The following is a 15,685-nucleotide window of genomic DNA, read 5'->3' as shown; positions in this document are numbered from 1 at the left end:
AAGATATTCACTAAAAATGACCATTGAATTACAGAGTTATTTTAAATATGTGAGAATCAAGTTTTGTTATTACAAGTTATTTATTTTCAATCTTAGAACTATAAAATTATACTCTTAAAATAATTTGTTTTACCATATGATTTGTTGGTTCAAAATAATACAAGTTAACAATCTTTCAATTTTCTGGGCTTCTAAATAATATATGCATGTCTGTATAATCTTTTTTGATGTTAAATTTTGAAAGCTTTTCAATATTTTAATTTTATTTCAAAAGCGCTTCATTGTATAGAGTAATAAAAGTAGTTGATTTTTAACTTTTACATCCTTATTGTAAAAATTTCTTCATAAATAAAGGTAAAAGATGACACAGTTTTATTCCAATGTTGTAGACAAATTTTGCTAATGACCATACCTGAAAATAAACTGTTATCAGTACAAAGATCTAAAAATACACTTCTTTAAAAAAATTAAATTCTTACTTCTGAAACTCCCATTCACGATTATCCAATGGGCAGACTTGTCGTGTCTTCAACCAGCGTGAAATGCAATGGAAATGGAATGCATGCTGCAAAGACAATTAATACCTAATTACTTCTACATATACAAAGCATTTCTCTAAGAACTGAATATACAGAAGATTTCATGTTATTTGTCTACATCCAATCAGTATGGTCATATTGAACATACAGAGTGAGATTAGTTAAGAAGAAATCTTATTGCTAATGAACAGTGAAAGTTATTTAATTAAAAGAACAGTTTATCATCAATATTATAAGATTTTTTTGACCGCAGTAATATGTAGTAAGTGCAGAAGCACCACAGTCCTAAATAATATATTCCTATATGCCAATATTTAAGTGTAACCTTGTAAAAATATAAATTGTTATAAAAATAAGAAACATACATTGCAAACACCCCAAGCTACTGTACATTCCTCACTGGTTGCAGACGCTTGATTAGCCTGACATTCGATGCAGAGGTCCATAATATGATTCCGGCAGATTGCACAGTTATCAACCACAATATCTATAAACAATATCTGATAAACACTCTATAAGAAGAAAATATGATAAAAAGAAAAACATACCCCATGCCCAAAGAGCAACAGCATTCCACTGAAAAATAGAAGTATCATTAGTTATTTTATTAATATAAATCAATATATAATTTGACAAAAGTTCACACGTAAAGATGATTGTGCGAAATATAGGTTAGAAATAGCTTTCTAACAATAGAGAACCTAGTTTTCAAAATTTATAAATAAAAATTATTTATTCATGATAAATATATTACTTTTTTCACTTCGAACCGCTTTTTCTCTGCTTTAAGTGTACTAGAGCTGGTCAAATCACTGTCTTCATCGTCTATTTCCATCGCTGACGCCATTTTTAAATTTTAAGTTGTAGTACAGTGCGGGAAGCCGGGATGCCTAAGCAGGATTCGTTAAATTTCATCTAATTTCATTCTGTTCTTCTACACTTTTTAGGCAAAATTTAAATACAGTAGTAACGAACGAGGTGAAAGTTTTTGCACACAATTCACTAATGGTAATAGAATGTTAACAAATACATATTAATTCTTGAACGTGCAATTAATTTTATTATATTCAATATGATTAATTATAGAAATGCTAGGAAACTAAAGGTATGAAACTAAAAATGAAATTGAATACAGGCCCATTTTCTAACGGCGAAACACAGGAATTGAATTGTTTGACTATAGCATTTTTTTCAGTAATGTTTAATGTTATCTTAAAAGCTCTAATTTTGCACCATTTTATAGTTTGATAACCTTCAATGTTTATTATAAATATCATTTATCCTTAACCGATGTATATATAATATAATAACTTAATTACACGGCCAAACTCTTAAAACCATATTACCACCGCAGCGATTTAATATTTACGCAATTGTCAGCTTTTTCACCGTTAGGTGCCGCCAATACGAATCATCTGCGACATCTGCGTCTTCGTCGACGCGCGGCGACGACACAGGCAATCGGTGTGGAGAGACTACAGTCTACACTACTGGAGAGTGGAGGGAGTGGAGACTGGCCTGGGCCCTGGCTAGAGGCTGGCCGCTGGAGCTGGAGTCTGGCTGGAGCCGAGCCGCTGGAGTCCGTGGAGTGTGGTGGGTGGACGGTGTGACGAGTGACGATGGCATGGCATGGCATGGCATTGAGAATTGAGAATTGATATAGCTCGTGCCGGGCGACGACACAACACTACGCACTAGTGCGCACTGCGCAAACCTCTATTATTCTGCAATTTCTCCTCTCATCTTTACGCGCTAGCTAATAGTGTGCGTGCAAAAAAAAGGTGTTAAAGTAATAAATGGTAAAAAAGTACTTCACGTCAGTTTCGACAGATGGAATAGAAAAGCTCACTTGACCAACATTTTTATTTGCAACTCAACTTCTGCCTACTGACAAGAATTACTGCAGAACATAGCATAAGAGCAATCTCTTCCTTAAACAATCACTGCTAGCAGCAGCAGATAGATCAAAGCCTCTAATCAGCATAATCCATATTCGAAATTTATGCTCAATTTAGGCTCATGCTTTAACCGGAAAAATCTATAGTAAATGTTATACACCTTGTAGGTTCCAAGGTGAGCTTCAGCTTCAGTTTCAAATATGGATTCCAGCCTGAGCTTTGGGTCATAGCGCCGCCGCTGTCCGCTGTCAGCTCTTTCAAATCCCCCCGCCCCTCCCGGCAATCCTAGAGTTGAACCATCAAGAGCTGACAGTCCCGCAGGCCGCTTCCCGGACTATCCGGGGTACGCGGTGTATAGTTTATGTAACGGTAACTGCTAAAATGATATAGCTTCCGTTACATAAATTGTACCATCTTTACCTGATTGAAGATATCCGCATTTTGAGATCAATGGGCTTAAGAGCACTGTTTTCGGTGTGCTTGGATTACATTTATAATAATACTTTCTTTATAGAGTACATCGCTGCTTCTGTTTTCTGTCTGCCAGTCAGTATCAGTAATGACAAAATTGACTCTTTTGCAGTAAAAACACAATCACGTATCTTTTGTAGATATGCGTTTGTGGTGTGTGTGCATGTTTCCCCCTCCATTCGGTTGTTTAGCAGAGTTTGACTGCAGAGAGAGTCAATTCCAGTCAATTCTGGCTCACAGTTACCAGGGGGCCTAGGGGGCCATCGTCATTGCTCTCCTTACTTACTCATACATATTACATACACGTGGTGCACAAACATTTTTGACAATCCACGTTCAATTCGACAGCATTTCATATCAATTTGGATCAACTATAAGTCCTACATTGTCCTGGTTATCCTGCATGAGCGCATCAAGCAACGTGTCTGCTTCTGAGAGCTAGTTCTATTTTTCTCCGCTCAGTCTTCTAACTACTAGCGCTCACGGGTAAAAATCTTATTTTACAGGAGTGGGAGAAGGAGCGAGTTTAGTCTGGGTATAGCCGTGAGCAATCTCCCGTGTAGTATAATTCAAAATGGCGGACTTGGCAACGCTGAATCCTGGTGATGCCCTTGAAGAAGAAATAACGCGGGGTTCGGGTGAGATAGAGGACCAAGAATGTGCTCTCTGTATGAACAAGCTATCCTCACCAAGAGTTCTGTCCTGCCTTCATGTGTTTTGCGAGGCTTGCTTGGACAAGCTCTTGATGGACGAAGCAGGCGATTCAAAGAAAACCTCTGTGTTAAAATGTCCGTTGTGCTCTCAAGAAACTTCCGTTAGTTCTAAGGGTGCTGCATCGCTTACTTGTGACTATGTTCTTACGAACATACTCGATATGTCAGCAATTGAAAACATGGCAGTACTATGCACTTCTTGTAAAGCCAAGGAGAGCGCGGTAGCTCGATGTTCTGATTGTGCCAACTTCTTGTGTCCAAGTTGCAATACAGCACACCAATATATGCGCTGCTTTGAAAATCATAAAGTTGTTGCTTTTGAAGATCTAAAACAGTCAAATGAAGCTATACCAATTCATAAACCCATTTTTTGCTTTTCTCATCCAACGGAAAACATGAAGTTTTACTGCTACTCTTGCCAGGTATACCACTTGCCATTCAACTCCTTTGAGTGATAAAATATTAACCAATAATGAATAATTCCTTTATTTCAAGGAGCCTATTTGCAGTGAATGCTTACTGGTTGAGCATAAAGCTCCTGATCATCAGTATGAGAGGATAGCAACTGCAGAGCCCCCACAAAAGGAAGAATTAACAAACCTCATGACTGAAAGCAAAGCTAGAATCACAGAATGTGATCAAACCTCATCTCAATTAGAAAATGCACTCAGTGAATTACAGGTTCAACATGATGCAGCAAAGGATCTCATTACTGAAACCTTCCAAAGCTATAAAGCAATTCTGGAAAAATGTAGAGATAGCGCATTAGAAGAACTAAAGAAACTTCATTCTGAGAGAGAGCTTGAAATAATGGATTCTTTCCACAGGTATGCCTTTGACATAATTAGTTATTCGTACCAATGGTGCAAAAACTTCTTAATCTATATTTTATTTAAAATGTCTGGAAACAGTCGAATAAATAGGAAACTACAGGTTGGGTCAGACGTAAGATCGAGCGTCTTGTCTATAACACGAGCAGCAATAAAAATTCGGAAAACTACAAATTAAATTTGTACTTTTCAAATTTTCATTTACATCTTACACAAAGCATTTGTTTTTACATCTTACATCAGCCCTAAAAATTTGGTAGCACCTGTCACATAGAAGGAATAGACAAAGTAACTTCACAAATTGTTCATATAATCATTCATGTGTTGTAGCCAAATTGGTACTCCAGGCCATCTATCTTGGCCTTTGCGTAAAAACTTATTAATTAGTAGGTACTTTTAATAATTTTAAAGTACGTCTAAAGCAAGAGCGCAGACTTGACAAAGCACTGGCGATACTCGCAAGTTTTCAAACTGGACGATTTTTGGTTTTGAGTATGCGATCGAGTGTATGAATTTTGCATAGAGATTCTTGGTTGCGTTTTTTAGCTCGGAAATATTTCACAGAGTTTAAGTTTACGTTGTTTAGGAATAATTTGCGCAGTGTATTAAAGATCTTGATGTAGGCGCAGCTTTGAAAATCGGTCGGATAGCTAATTGGCTTATCCTTGAGAAGCGAGCCGAAGGAAGTACGAAGGTCAATATAAGTTTTTCAAATGGAAGCCTTCATTTCCATTACATACTCTTGTAGTATATCGCAAAAGCTTTCCAAAACACTATGAATGCGCCGTTTAACGGATCCTGAATACCGACGTTTCACATTAAAAACGTCGGTCAGCGATAAATTGTTATTTCTTATCCAATTTTATTTTTTTTAGGCTTGTGAAGGGTTCGTTAGAAATTCCTTTTTATATTAAAGATGATAATATTTTTAATTTATTGAAGACACTTTTACGATATAAATGTAATTATTTAATCAATTTCTTTTTTTTTTTTTTTTTTTTTCTCGATAATCCGACTGTTCTATCCAGAAAGAGCAGTTTAGATTGTCGCTAAAATGATATAATACGCTTGAAATTAGTCGTCAAGTAGCGAGGTATCGTTGACTGACGTTTTTGGTCTGTAATATTCGTACGAGCTTCCCTCCCCTCCCCCTTACTCTCCCACCAACCCCCGCATTTAGGCAATATTTGGTTTTGAAATTAAAGGTATATGCATATGAGAGCGAATACGCGTGTGCTGCGTAGCAATCACACACGTACTCGTCACTTCAGCCGAACCTACAACTATATATACAATTTCTAATTAAAATATATCTTGTAAACGTCTGATTGAATTAATATATTCACAGACTGTTTTGAAAAGCTACGAGAGTATTGTAATAAACAATAGGGGTTTCTACTTGGAAAAGCTTAAGGTGCCAATATCATTAACTTCATCCAGGACACTTGGAAAGACCAAACTTATACAGCCATCTGGCAGGTTTTTTTGAAAGTAAAAGAGAGACGCGTTTTAACTTATTTCATTTTCCTGAAAGGCTCAGTTTTCGAGTTATTCGATTGCTTCCACATATATTGAGATCCCTATATAAATGAGTAAAAATGATATGTTCTTTTTACAGTGTTGAAAAAACGGTAGAAAAGATAGAAGATGCATGCAGATTTACATCTAGATTATTAGAGCATGGAGATGCAGTAGAAATTCTTGCTCTGTCCCGTATCGTTGGGGCTCAATTGAAGAATCTTATTAAAAATACTCCTAAGCCAAATATTACATCTTCTATTGAATTCCAAACTGATTATAATCAATTTGAGACTGCTGTAAAGGTAATTAATTGTTCTGATTTTAAGTTTAATATGAAATTTACTTGGAGTTTATAAATAGAAAGAAACTGGCTACAACCGTTTTGCAGGAAACATTTGGAAAATTTCACACAGAGAGCAGCGTAACCAAAAGCGTTCTTCCTGAAGTTACTCCTGCAACGACACCCGTAGTTTGTCAAGCTCAAACAAACGTTCATACTACTTCTCTAGGTTGTCCCAATTCCATTAGAACAAGCTCTCCCATTTCACTTCCTGTTTCGATGCAATCTTCTTTTGAAGGTGAACCCCCCTTTATTATTCCACCAACGTCAAGTCCGCAAAATGTTCCCCCTCCACCGCCATCTGTATCTCTTCCACCAGGTCCCCCAATACATGGTCTTACTAGTATTCAAGAATATAATCTGCAGCAACTAGCTAGCTTAGCTGAGAAAGTAGAGATTGTCAATGATACTGGCGTCGTTGTACCCAGTACGAACCCTAGTCCAACCCCGTCATTCACATTGGCCGATTTATTCGGTGGAGATTTAAATTCCACGAGTCATGCAATAAATAATCTACAAGCTCTTGCCAAATTAGGTAATTCACTTGGAAATCCAGGTAAGCAGACCAGCATTCGCTAACAATGTTTCAATTTTCGATGTATGACATGACTTAACCATGAGGATAAAATTTTAGAATTAGCAAATACGGTAATAAATGGTAGCAGCGGTCTGGTCTTGGGTCATGCATCTTCACCTGGTATAGTCGAGCCTCCGAATCTTGGAACTCTGACAACTAATACCTTGTTAAACGGAGGATTTCAGACACTGTCCACTCCAACATCCCCGATATTGACACGAGGAGCCAGTAAGAAATTTTGTTTTATCAATATAACAATAGGAAACTCTACAAGAACGATTTTTTACGCACGAATAACAATAATCTATTGTACGTAGACGATGTAATGGCTGATGCCATGCAGAACATGCCGGTGGTAGTAGGCAATACGGTTGGCAACGTACCAAACTCAGGAACAGGAAATTACTCGCACCCCCGTTCTACGAACGCCAAAGTAACATCCATGCAAATTCGAAGCAAATTTGGCCAACTTGGACCCAGTAAAGGACAATTCAATTCCCCTCACGGCTTTTGCCTTGGCACTGACGAAGACATTATTGTCGCGGACACAAACAATCATAGAATTCAGGTACTCTCCCCTCCGCCTCATTATTATTAGTATTATATTAACCTATTGTGCGCTTGCAGTCTTCGACTACAATCAAACTTAATACTTGTTTAAATTATCACATAGATATTTGATAAGACTGGAACGTACAAGTTCCAATTTGGTGTACCTGGAAAAGAGGAAGGACAGCTGTGGTATCCAAGGAAAGTAGCTGTTATGCGAAATACTGGAAAATTCGTTGTTTGCGATCGAGGAAACGAACGATCCAGAATGCAAATATTCACAAAGAATGGCCACTTCATCAAGAAGATAGCTATTCGTTACATCGATATTGTAGCTGGCCTAGCTGTTACTAGCCAAGGTCATATTGTGGCTGTCGACAGCGTATCGCCTACTGTGTTCGTAATCAGTGATACAGGTGACCTGCTTCGGTGGTTCGATTGCAGCGATTACATGAGGGAGCCCAGTGATATTGCTATAAGTGGTACGTAGAATATACACTTTTATAAAACTTTTTTCAGCGTTTTCTTCAAATCGAAAAATCTAATATATATATATATATATATATATATATATATATATATATATATATATATAAACATATATGCTTATTGTGTGTTCCTTCTGTGTTGCAGGCAAAGAATATTTTGTGTGCGATTTCAAAGGACACTGTGTGGTCGTTTTTAACGAAGAAGGCAAATTTCTGCGCCGCATCGGCTGTGAAAGTATAACCAATTTTCCCAATGGAATCGACATCAGTGATGCCGGTGATGTACTAATCGGTGACTCCCACGGTAATCGTTTTCACGTGGCAGTATTTTCTCGAGATGGATCTTTAATATCGGAATTCGAGTGCCCCTACGTAAAGGTAAGCACACGGAATACTTTATCATTACCACTAATGAATATTATACGTCTCTCCCCTTCCTCGCTCATACATTGTTTTATACGCGTTTTTTCAATATCCTAGAAAATTTCACCGGTAAAAGAGTAATATTGTCAAATAAGTATAATCGCGAATCAATTCTAAATTCTGTTCAAATAAGATACAGCACAGACTAGCATTGTTCTGCAAAGGTGAAATTTATTGGCTCATGCGGAAGAAATCTGTTCTATTTAAAAAAAATTCTTAATCACAGACAAAAGCACTGCTATCATATATTTCATTCGTTACGTTATTCTGTAGAAAACTATCTGAGCCACTATACTTTAAACATATAATGACATTTACAGGTTTCTCGATGTTGTGGCCTGAAAATTACTTCAGAAGGATATATCGTTACGTTGGCTAAAAACAACCATCACGTTCTTGTCTTAAATACTCTTTACATATTTTAAAGTGAAATCAGACCAATGAATATGCTATATAACTTTTTTCCAAAAGTGGAAAATACCCTCGGCCGGATTTACCTACTTTTAACGAAACGCTGATGGAAGAAAAGCACTTCGGAGGCGTAAAGCCATTTAAATTTTTGGCCTATTTAAGCAATAGAAAAAGTGCAGCATGCAGCTTTAGCTTTAATAGCTACACAAGTATAATGCGTCCCTGTTTTATGAAAGTAACATAATATATATATATATATATGTATATATGTATGTATGTGTATGTTATATATATATATATATATATATATAGAGAGAGAGAGAGAGAGAGAAAGGAAGGGCGAAGGAACATCTCCGACCAAGCATAATAATTGTAAATTTAGCAACTTGCATTTGGTAAACTGCCAAGGTGAATTTAAATTATTAAGCGCAACCAATTTGAAAACAGTAAGCCGTACCTAACGAAACTGATTATTCAGATCGCTGGTGGTAGAAAAGAAGCAATTTACAATGGCCTTCCGTCAAAATTGGTTGATGTGCATCACTTTTGACATGTCAGTATTTTAAGTATGTTTATAAATCAAATTATTCTAGTCTTCGCTGAGCGCATTTACGCGTTAATTTCGAAAACAAACAAAAAAAAAGAAATAAAAAAAGATTGCTCGAAGAAAATAAGACGCTCGTCCTGGTTTTAAGCGAAACCAATTAAGAAGTCAGCCTTCTTCGTCTCAACCGTTATTCCACGTGTATACAAAAATATTTGCAAAACTAAAAGGGTTCTTTTTTTAAACTCTTGATAAATTGATAACAGTTTACAAGACAGACAAATTTCTGAAGTTATGATCAAAATTTCCATGCTTAATGCATAGAAATGTTACATGCTGCGAGGTAGTCTATAATATTTCTTGCTCCTATCATATCGTATATATGTATATAACAGCAAATAATTAATACTCCTCATTGCAGCATTTGCAAAGCTTAAAAGAAAAAAAAACGTCATGTTCCTCATTTATCTCTTCTATATGAAAGCGATGTCAATATGGGCAAAATACGTATGTTACGATATGTTAAAAATCAAACGTTTAACAAGTTTTTAGGGGCAAAAAGCTCTACCAATTAATGAAAAGTACGTGCATAAAATATTAATCTAGATTTGCCATTGAAGTAGATCCCATGTGTGCATTGTTTACATTAGACAGGCATATAATGATTACAATATTTACTCAGGATGCTTTATTATGGTCCACCATATACATATAAAATATATGCGTGTGTGAATAATTGGTTCGTGGTGCTAGCGATAATATATCCATACCATGTAAATGTATTTGTTATAAAGTTACAAATATCATTCTTACATTTTACAATGCTTAAGAATGATTTTGTAATGTATAGTAATATAAGTTTCATAAGTAAAATATACCACCGCGCTATCATAGGGGCGATACTTTATCTAAGAGTAACAAACAGTTTGCTAAACAACTTCTATTTATGTATATATTAAACATTATTCATACAAGAGAAATCCACATAAAACACGTACATATATAGAAATACACATATTTTTTAGGGTTGTTTACATGGTCAGCCTTAAGATTTGATTGAATTCAAAATGCAATGTGTATACAACTTGTACATCAGATATTCGGCAGATCACTATACTGTGTTACCTTATGATCTACAATAATCATTATAATTACAAGTACTATCTTGCCATACCAAATGCTAGGTAGCACACTCGTTTAAGGTATTTAAAATAACTAAGGATATATGTGTATATATGTGTATGCATAAATATATATATACATGTGCTACACAAATCTCAATGCAGCAATGTTTATATGTATACATACATATGCACATATGTACACTTGCATAAGTATATGTATAAATTTATATTTGAAAAGCTTTATCTGATTAATTTGCATTTTGAAAATCTTTCACGCTTACCAAAATTAAAGACGAACTTTGTGCAAAGAGCTGATGTGTTAAAAAGACAAAGGAGGAGCATAGATATCTAATTGCGAATAAAGCGAAAGGGAAACACAGGGGCAGTAAATACTAAGAGAAATTTTACGTTTAAATTTTACAGCGGCATTCATAGTAGATTGCACGGAGCCTACATACGTATACCTAAGCTATACGGTCGTCGTAATCATCTGGTATCGTTAGAGGTTTTAATTTTATATGAGTAAGAAAAAAACTGAATTCTGAAATATTTAATAGTCATGGTTAGCAGAGTTATATAAATAATGCCTGTGATAATAGTATCGTCATGATAAGTTGTGTCCTTAAAGAGTTTCTGATGTTGTTGCTAGGTAAATATAACTACTATCGAAGAGTCCGTGCTGGTTTCGTCTCATGGAAATTGTATATATCCATTGTATGACAGGTGTGCAAATCTATCACGAATCCATCGGTTGACTCTTACGATACATTAAGTATAAAAAGAAAAAAAAACGATATTCAGAATAAAAAAAAGAGAATGTGTTGCAAATATTTGCCAGTCGTCATATTAAAAATTTATAGTGTAACGAACAGAAGACCATTAACGAGAGGGTCCTTTACCTCACAAAATTACTATATTACGCTCACCTTATATATACTTGAATATTTTAGTATAGATTTACTCTATTTACATATTTTTATCTGTGGAAGACTACTTGGCTAATTTAGGCCACTGTTGAAATTCACCCCTTATTTGCCTTGATGTTTAAATTACAATAATAATATTAAAAAAGAACGAGAATTACTTGTTACGTAAATGGTAATTGTGATAGATTTTTTGATGATTTTTACAATCACAAAAGTCTTATTATCCTAAAATATAAATATTTATAATAGAATTGTAGTCACTCTCTACATAATAGATAAACTTTGCTTGCGCTGTTGAAGCTACTATTCAGACGTCGTTCTATATACATTCTAGCAGTTTTTCTTGCAACCTTTGACTTTTTATTATGGCTGCAATAACCAGTTTTATTTTTCGTAATTTTTAACGGTCATTAATGTACTATTTATATAGTCAATTTAAAAATGGCTCCGCCAAAGGTTAAACAGTCTTTATTAAGTAAAACGCGAAGAAAAGGAAAGAAAAGAAAAAGGGAAAGAAAAAAAATGAACTTGGATTTGAAGTTATTTTAAACTAAATTTATCTATGCAATCGTATCTCGATTACTATAGTAAAGCTCAATTCCTTTGATACCGGCTATTTAAATAATATTTATTATACAATGACACCATTTCTCTTGAATAGAAACTAAGTATAAGAAAATAATAATATGAAAAAGTCAAATTTTTTGTCCGTGCTTAGTATAGGGTGAAATCTCAAGAATATTATTGATTCACGGCTTTTTTAAAATCTTTAAATTAGAAGGACAACAGTCTAAGAGTATATATATTACATTGTTAAAACAATTTTATTGTCTGAATTTAAAAAGAAAATCTTAGGAGAGACTTGTAAAACTTACTCATATCCTAGCAAAAATTGTTACTATATAGTATATCATAAAAATATGTTCCTGATTTCCAAAACAAATATATAATATCAACATAAGGATATCTCTAAGTTTATCAAGTAAAGGAAGTCATTTACACACAATTGTATTAATAATAGAAATATATAAAGTCTCACAGACACACACACACACACACACACACACACACAAGAGAGACAGAAGGATTAAAAATCTAGCTTACGGTTAATCATAGTCTTCCTAGAATCCTAAAAAGCACGACGCCATAACGACTAGGGTATAGCCAATTAATAAGAACATGGCAAACGTTTTATTGAAAAGGTGGACGAAAGTGTTACGAGTCATGTCAAAATGCGTTAAATTTACAATGAAACTCTCGACTTTGTTTTAAGTGCTATGCTTTAGTTTTAAATATATGAGTTATTCGTTGTAATTTTCAAAGAAGCTTCTGTCTTTAGCATGATTCAATCGTTAATTTTGGATAGATACTTTTAGGAGAAAGAAAGGGAAACCGATACATTCTATGTAATTTTTCTACTGTGTTTTTATTTATTCTCAATTCGTTCTTGCATAGTGATTTTTAATAGAATTATTTTTTATATTAACGAAAGCATTGTGTTCTATTGGCTGTTTATGACGCTACTCTAGCGTACTTACTTCTCGATACATTAATAAAAACCACGCTTGCAAGTTGGTTTTTTGATGTGTTTCAGCGTGGGCCTACAATTCATTATATTTTATTTACCGATGAAAGTTAAAAAAATCTAGCAACGTAAAATTACTTCCATAACCAATGTCTAAATTATTTATATGTAATGGTTTTGTTTTTAATTTTTTTCTCGTTGGTTGTAAATTACTATAATTAGCCACTAAGAAAACAAACAAAGAAACAAAAAAAATAGATTCATTCGCTTGTATTGTTAGTGAAATATTATTATTCATTGTATTTTTAGTCGTGTTCCATTGTTTTGACAATTTTTGAATATCTTATGTTTACACAATACTCAATGTAATATAGCATAGTATATATAGTGCTATCTTTTAGACAAAAAAGTATAAAATAAAAATATTAATTTATGTAGTTTTTAGATACCAGATAAGAGAAGATAATACTAGTGATTCTAAATTCATGCAAATTGCATTCCAGTTTATAAGCGTTATTTATCTTTAATTTTAGTGCATTTCAGAATTAAATTCTTTAGTGCCAAAACAGACTAATTAGGATACTTATTATTATGTATGAGATGTGTATCAAGGATATTTTTCATTTCTGTTGTCGATCTTTGTTCTTGTCGTTCGTACGCTTCTTGTTTTAAGCTTTGTGGGAAATCGACTTTTATTTAACATAAGACATGATTATATTTAAGCTTTGCTTAGTCAGTTAAAGTACAAATATTCAGCGTATTCTATCAATAGGTAGTTATTCGTAAGCAACATGTGTCGTATAATGTACATGTGTAATATTACTTTATCCCATTCCAGAAGAGCTTTATTTATTTGCATTAGTTACTTGACATAATAATACTTAACAGGCTGAGAAATATGATTAATTAGGAAAGAATAGCTGATTAACAATAGCAAACAGTTAGACGGGCAAATAAACAAGTGGGTTATGAGTGAGATAAGTGAATAGGACGAATGAGTTGCGACAAATTATATTATCAATAATGTACTCGTGGTATTTATTTTGATAACTTGTTCCTTTTGGACATACTTTATTTACATATCAAATTGACCACTAAACACGCTACAAAGAATATAGTTCCATTCCATTGGTGTGCTGAAGCTTCTGGTGGACAGAATTGATGTAGCATACCGCGCAATTTCAAGATCTCTACACATATATATATACCGCTTATACTTTATATGCGCGCTGTATATCAAGGCTATTTCAACACGAGCGAAGCCTTCCGTCGTATAATAATATTTTATCATCGATTAATGAAAATCAAATAAGCTTTCTTATTATTTAAACTTTTCTTCGAAAAATGAACGCTGTAACTATACATAACCGTAAAAAAAACTTGTAACGACTCGATATACAGTTGTCATGTTGAGAGCGCACCAAGTCCTTAAGAGTGAGAGAGAGAGAGAGAGCAAGAGAGAAAAAGTAAAAAACCAAAGGAAATCGTAAGTCTCGAACTTACTCGAAAAATATAATAACACTTGTGCACTAGATGTGTTGTATAAGTAAGACTAACGTGAAATTCGGTTATTAATAATTGCAGGTTTTTCTGCAACAATAATATTAAAATGACAATTTCGGAAACTACATTTTAAATATATATAACGTCACTGACAGTTCACTATATGTGCTGTATAAAAGAAAATACATAGTACAATTGAGAGGAAAAAGATAAATTGTATTGCCATATGGAAAGCGTGTATATTAATATATTTTTTATATGCTAATGGAATGCCACGGAGCATGGTCAGAATGTAATTTACCGTATTATTTACAATTACGTGTCAGAATTATCCCTATCTATATTAAACAATTTCTCGACGTTACTCAGCCTTTGTACTGCTTATTACATATTTAGATATATGTAGATGAACATATAAAAATATACACAAAAAAAATTATATATACATGTATATATTTCTATATATATATATATGTATATATAAACACATATTATATAAGTTTAATTTTTCAGAGTATTCCAAACTAACTTCATTATACTATATCTCTCAGATATGTTATTTAATTCATATTGTCTAAGATTGTGAATCTAATTTTTGTTTGTTGGTTTTTTCCCCCTTTTTTTTTTAAGTTTTCCAAAGTTTTGCAAGGCTAGTCTACGAATTACTGATAACTGGCGCATCCTTTATTTATGCAAGTCAGCTTTTTCTACCTTGTACCTATAAAATTTTTGTTTCATTTTTATATGAGATATTAAAATTTATGGTATTATACGTATACACATCTATATACACTTTTACAACAAGATATTTTAATCTATGTATTGTACAACATATTTAAGAATGTGGAACATTTGCTACTTATGTATTTGTCGAATATATTAAATTGAATATATTTTATTATAGGGTAGGCGAAATTAAGCATACAAGAAGCAGATAAATGTTCTGTATTGATGATCTTATATTCTATTCCATCATATCAACTCAATTTGCCATTACTTGTCAATTCATATACGCGCGAGAAAGCTATCCTATACTAAAATATTCTCAAATGTTGTCATTACGCAGTTTCATGAATATGTACGGGACATGTATTCTTGGCTGCGCATATAGGCTACAATGCAATAATATATATACATATATTGTGATGCTCACAAGGCACATAACATAATTTACCAAAATTGTACTGTTTAAACAACTTTCATGTGATTTTGGAAACGGTTATATTGTTTATTTTCTGCCAATTATTTAATTTGTAATGTTGTTCTTTGTTCTTTTCCAATAAAGTATGCAAACGAAAAATCT

General features: G+C 33.7%; 2 protein-coding genes across 2 annotated transcripts; one reads left to right on the top strand and one right to left on the bottom strand.

Moving 5' to 3' along the window:
- Positions 1-66: 66 nt before the first annotated feature.
- Positions 67-1,795, bottom strand: Roc1a (Regulator of cullins 1a). Its single transcript, XM_066732696.1, has 5 exons — positions 1,294-1,795; positions 1,088-1,115; positions 905-1,026; positions 480-565; positions 67-412 (listed from the first exon to the last, which is right to left on the bottom strand). The coding sequence occupies exons 1-5, from the start codon at positions 1,384-1,386 to the stop codon at positions 400-402; spliced, it is 342 nt and encodes a 113-aa protein (XP_066588793.1). The 5' UTR covers positions 1,387-1,795; the 3' UTR covers positions 67-399.
- A 472-nt stretch (positions 1,796-2,267) lies between these two features.
- Positions 2,268-15,671, top strand: mei-P26 (meiotic P26). The gene is made up of 10 exons (XM_066732684.1): positions 2,268-2,320; positions 3,415-4,043; positions 4,117-4,448; positions 6,070-6,274; positions 6,361-6,868; positions 6,947-7,117; positions 7,207-7,457; positions 7,563-7,920; positions 8,072-8,304; positions 8,670-15,671. Exons 2-10 carry the CDS (start codon positions 3,483-3,485, stop codon positions 8,772-8,774), a joined length of 2,724 nt encoding a protein of 907 aa, XP_066588781.1. The 5' UTR covers positions 2,268-2,320; positions 3,415-3,482; the 3' UTR covers positions 8,775-15,671.
- Positions 15,672-15,685: the final 14 nt, after the last annotated feature.

Source organism: Prorops nasuta, unplaced genomic scaffold (genome assembly GCF_024137725.1).
Source record: "Prorops nasuta isolate Cenicafe-Biocafe unplaced genomic scaffold, Cenicafe_Pnas_1.2 PNAS00002, whole genome shotgun sequence".
Taxonomy (NCBI): domain Eukaryota; kingdom Metazoa; phylum Arthropoda; class Insecta; order Hymenoptera; family Bethylidae; genus Prorops; species Prorops nasuta.
The sequence above is the reverse complement of the archived record's forward strand: the minus strand, read 5'-3'. Positions and strand labels throughout refer to the sequence as shown.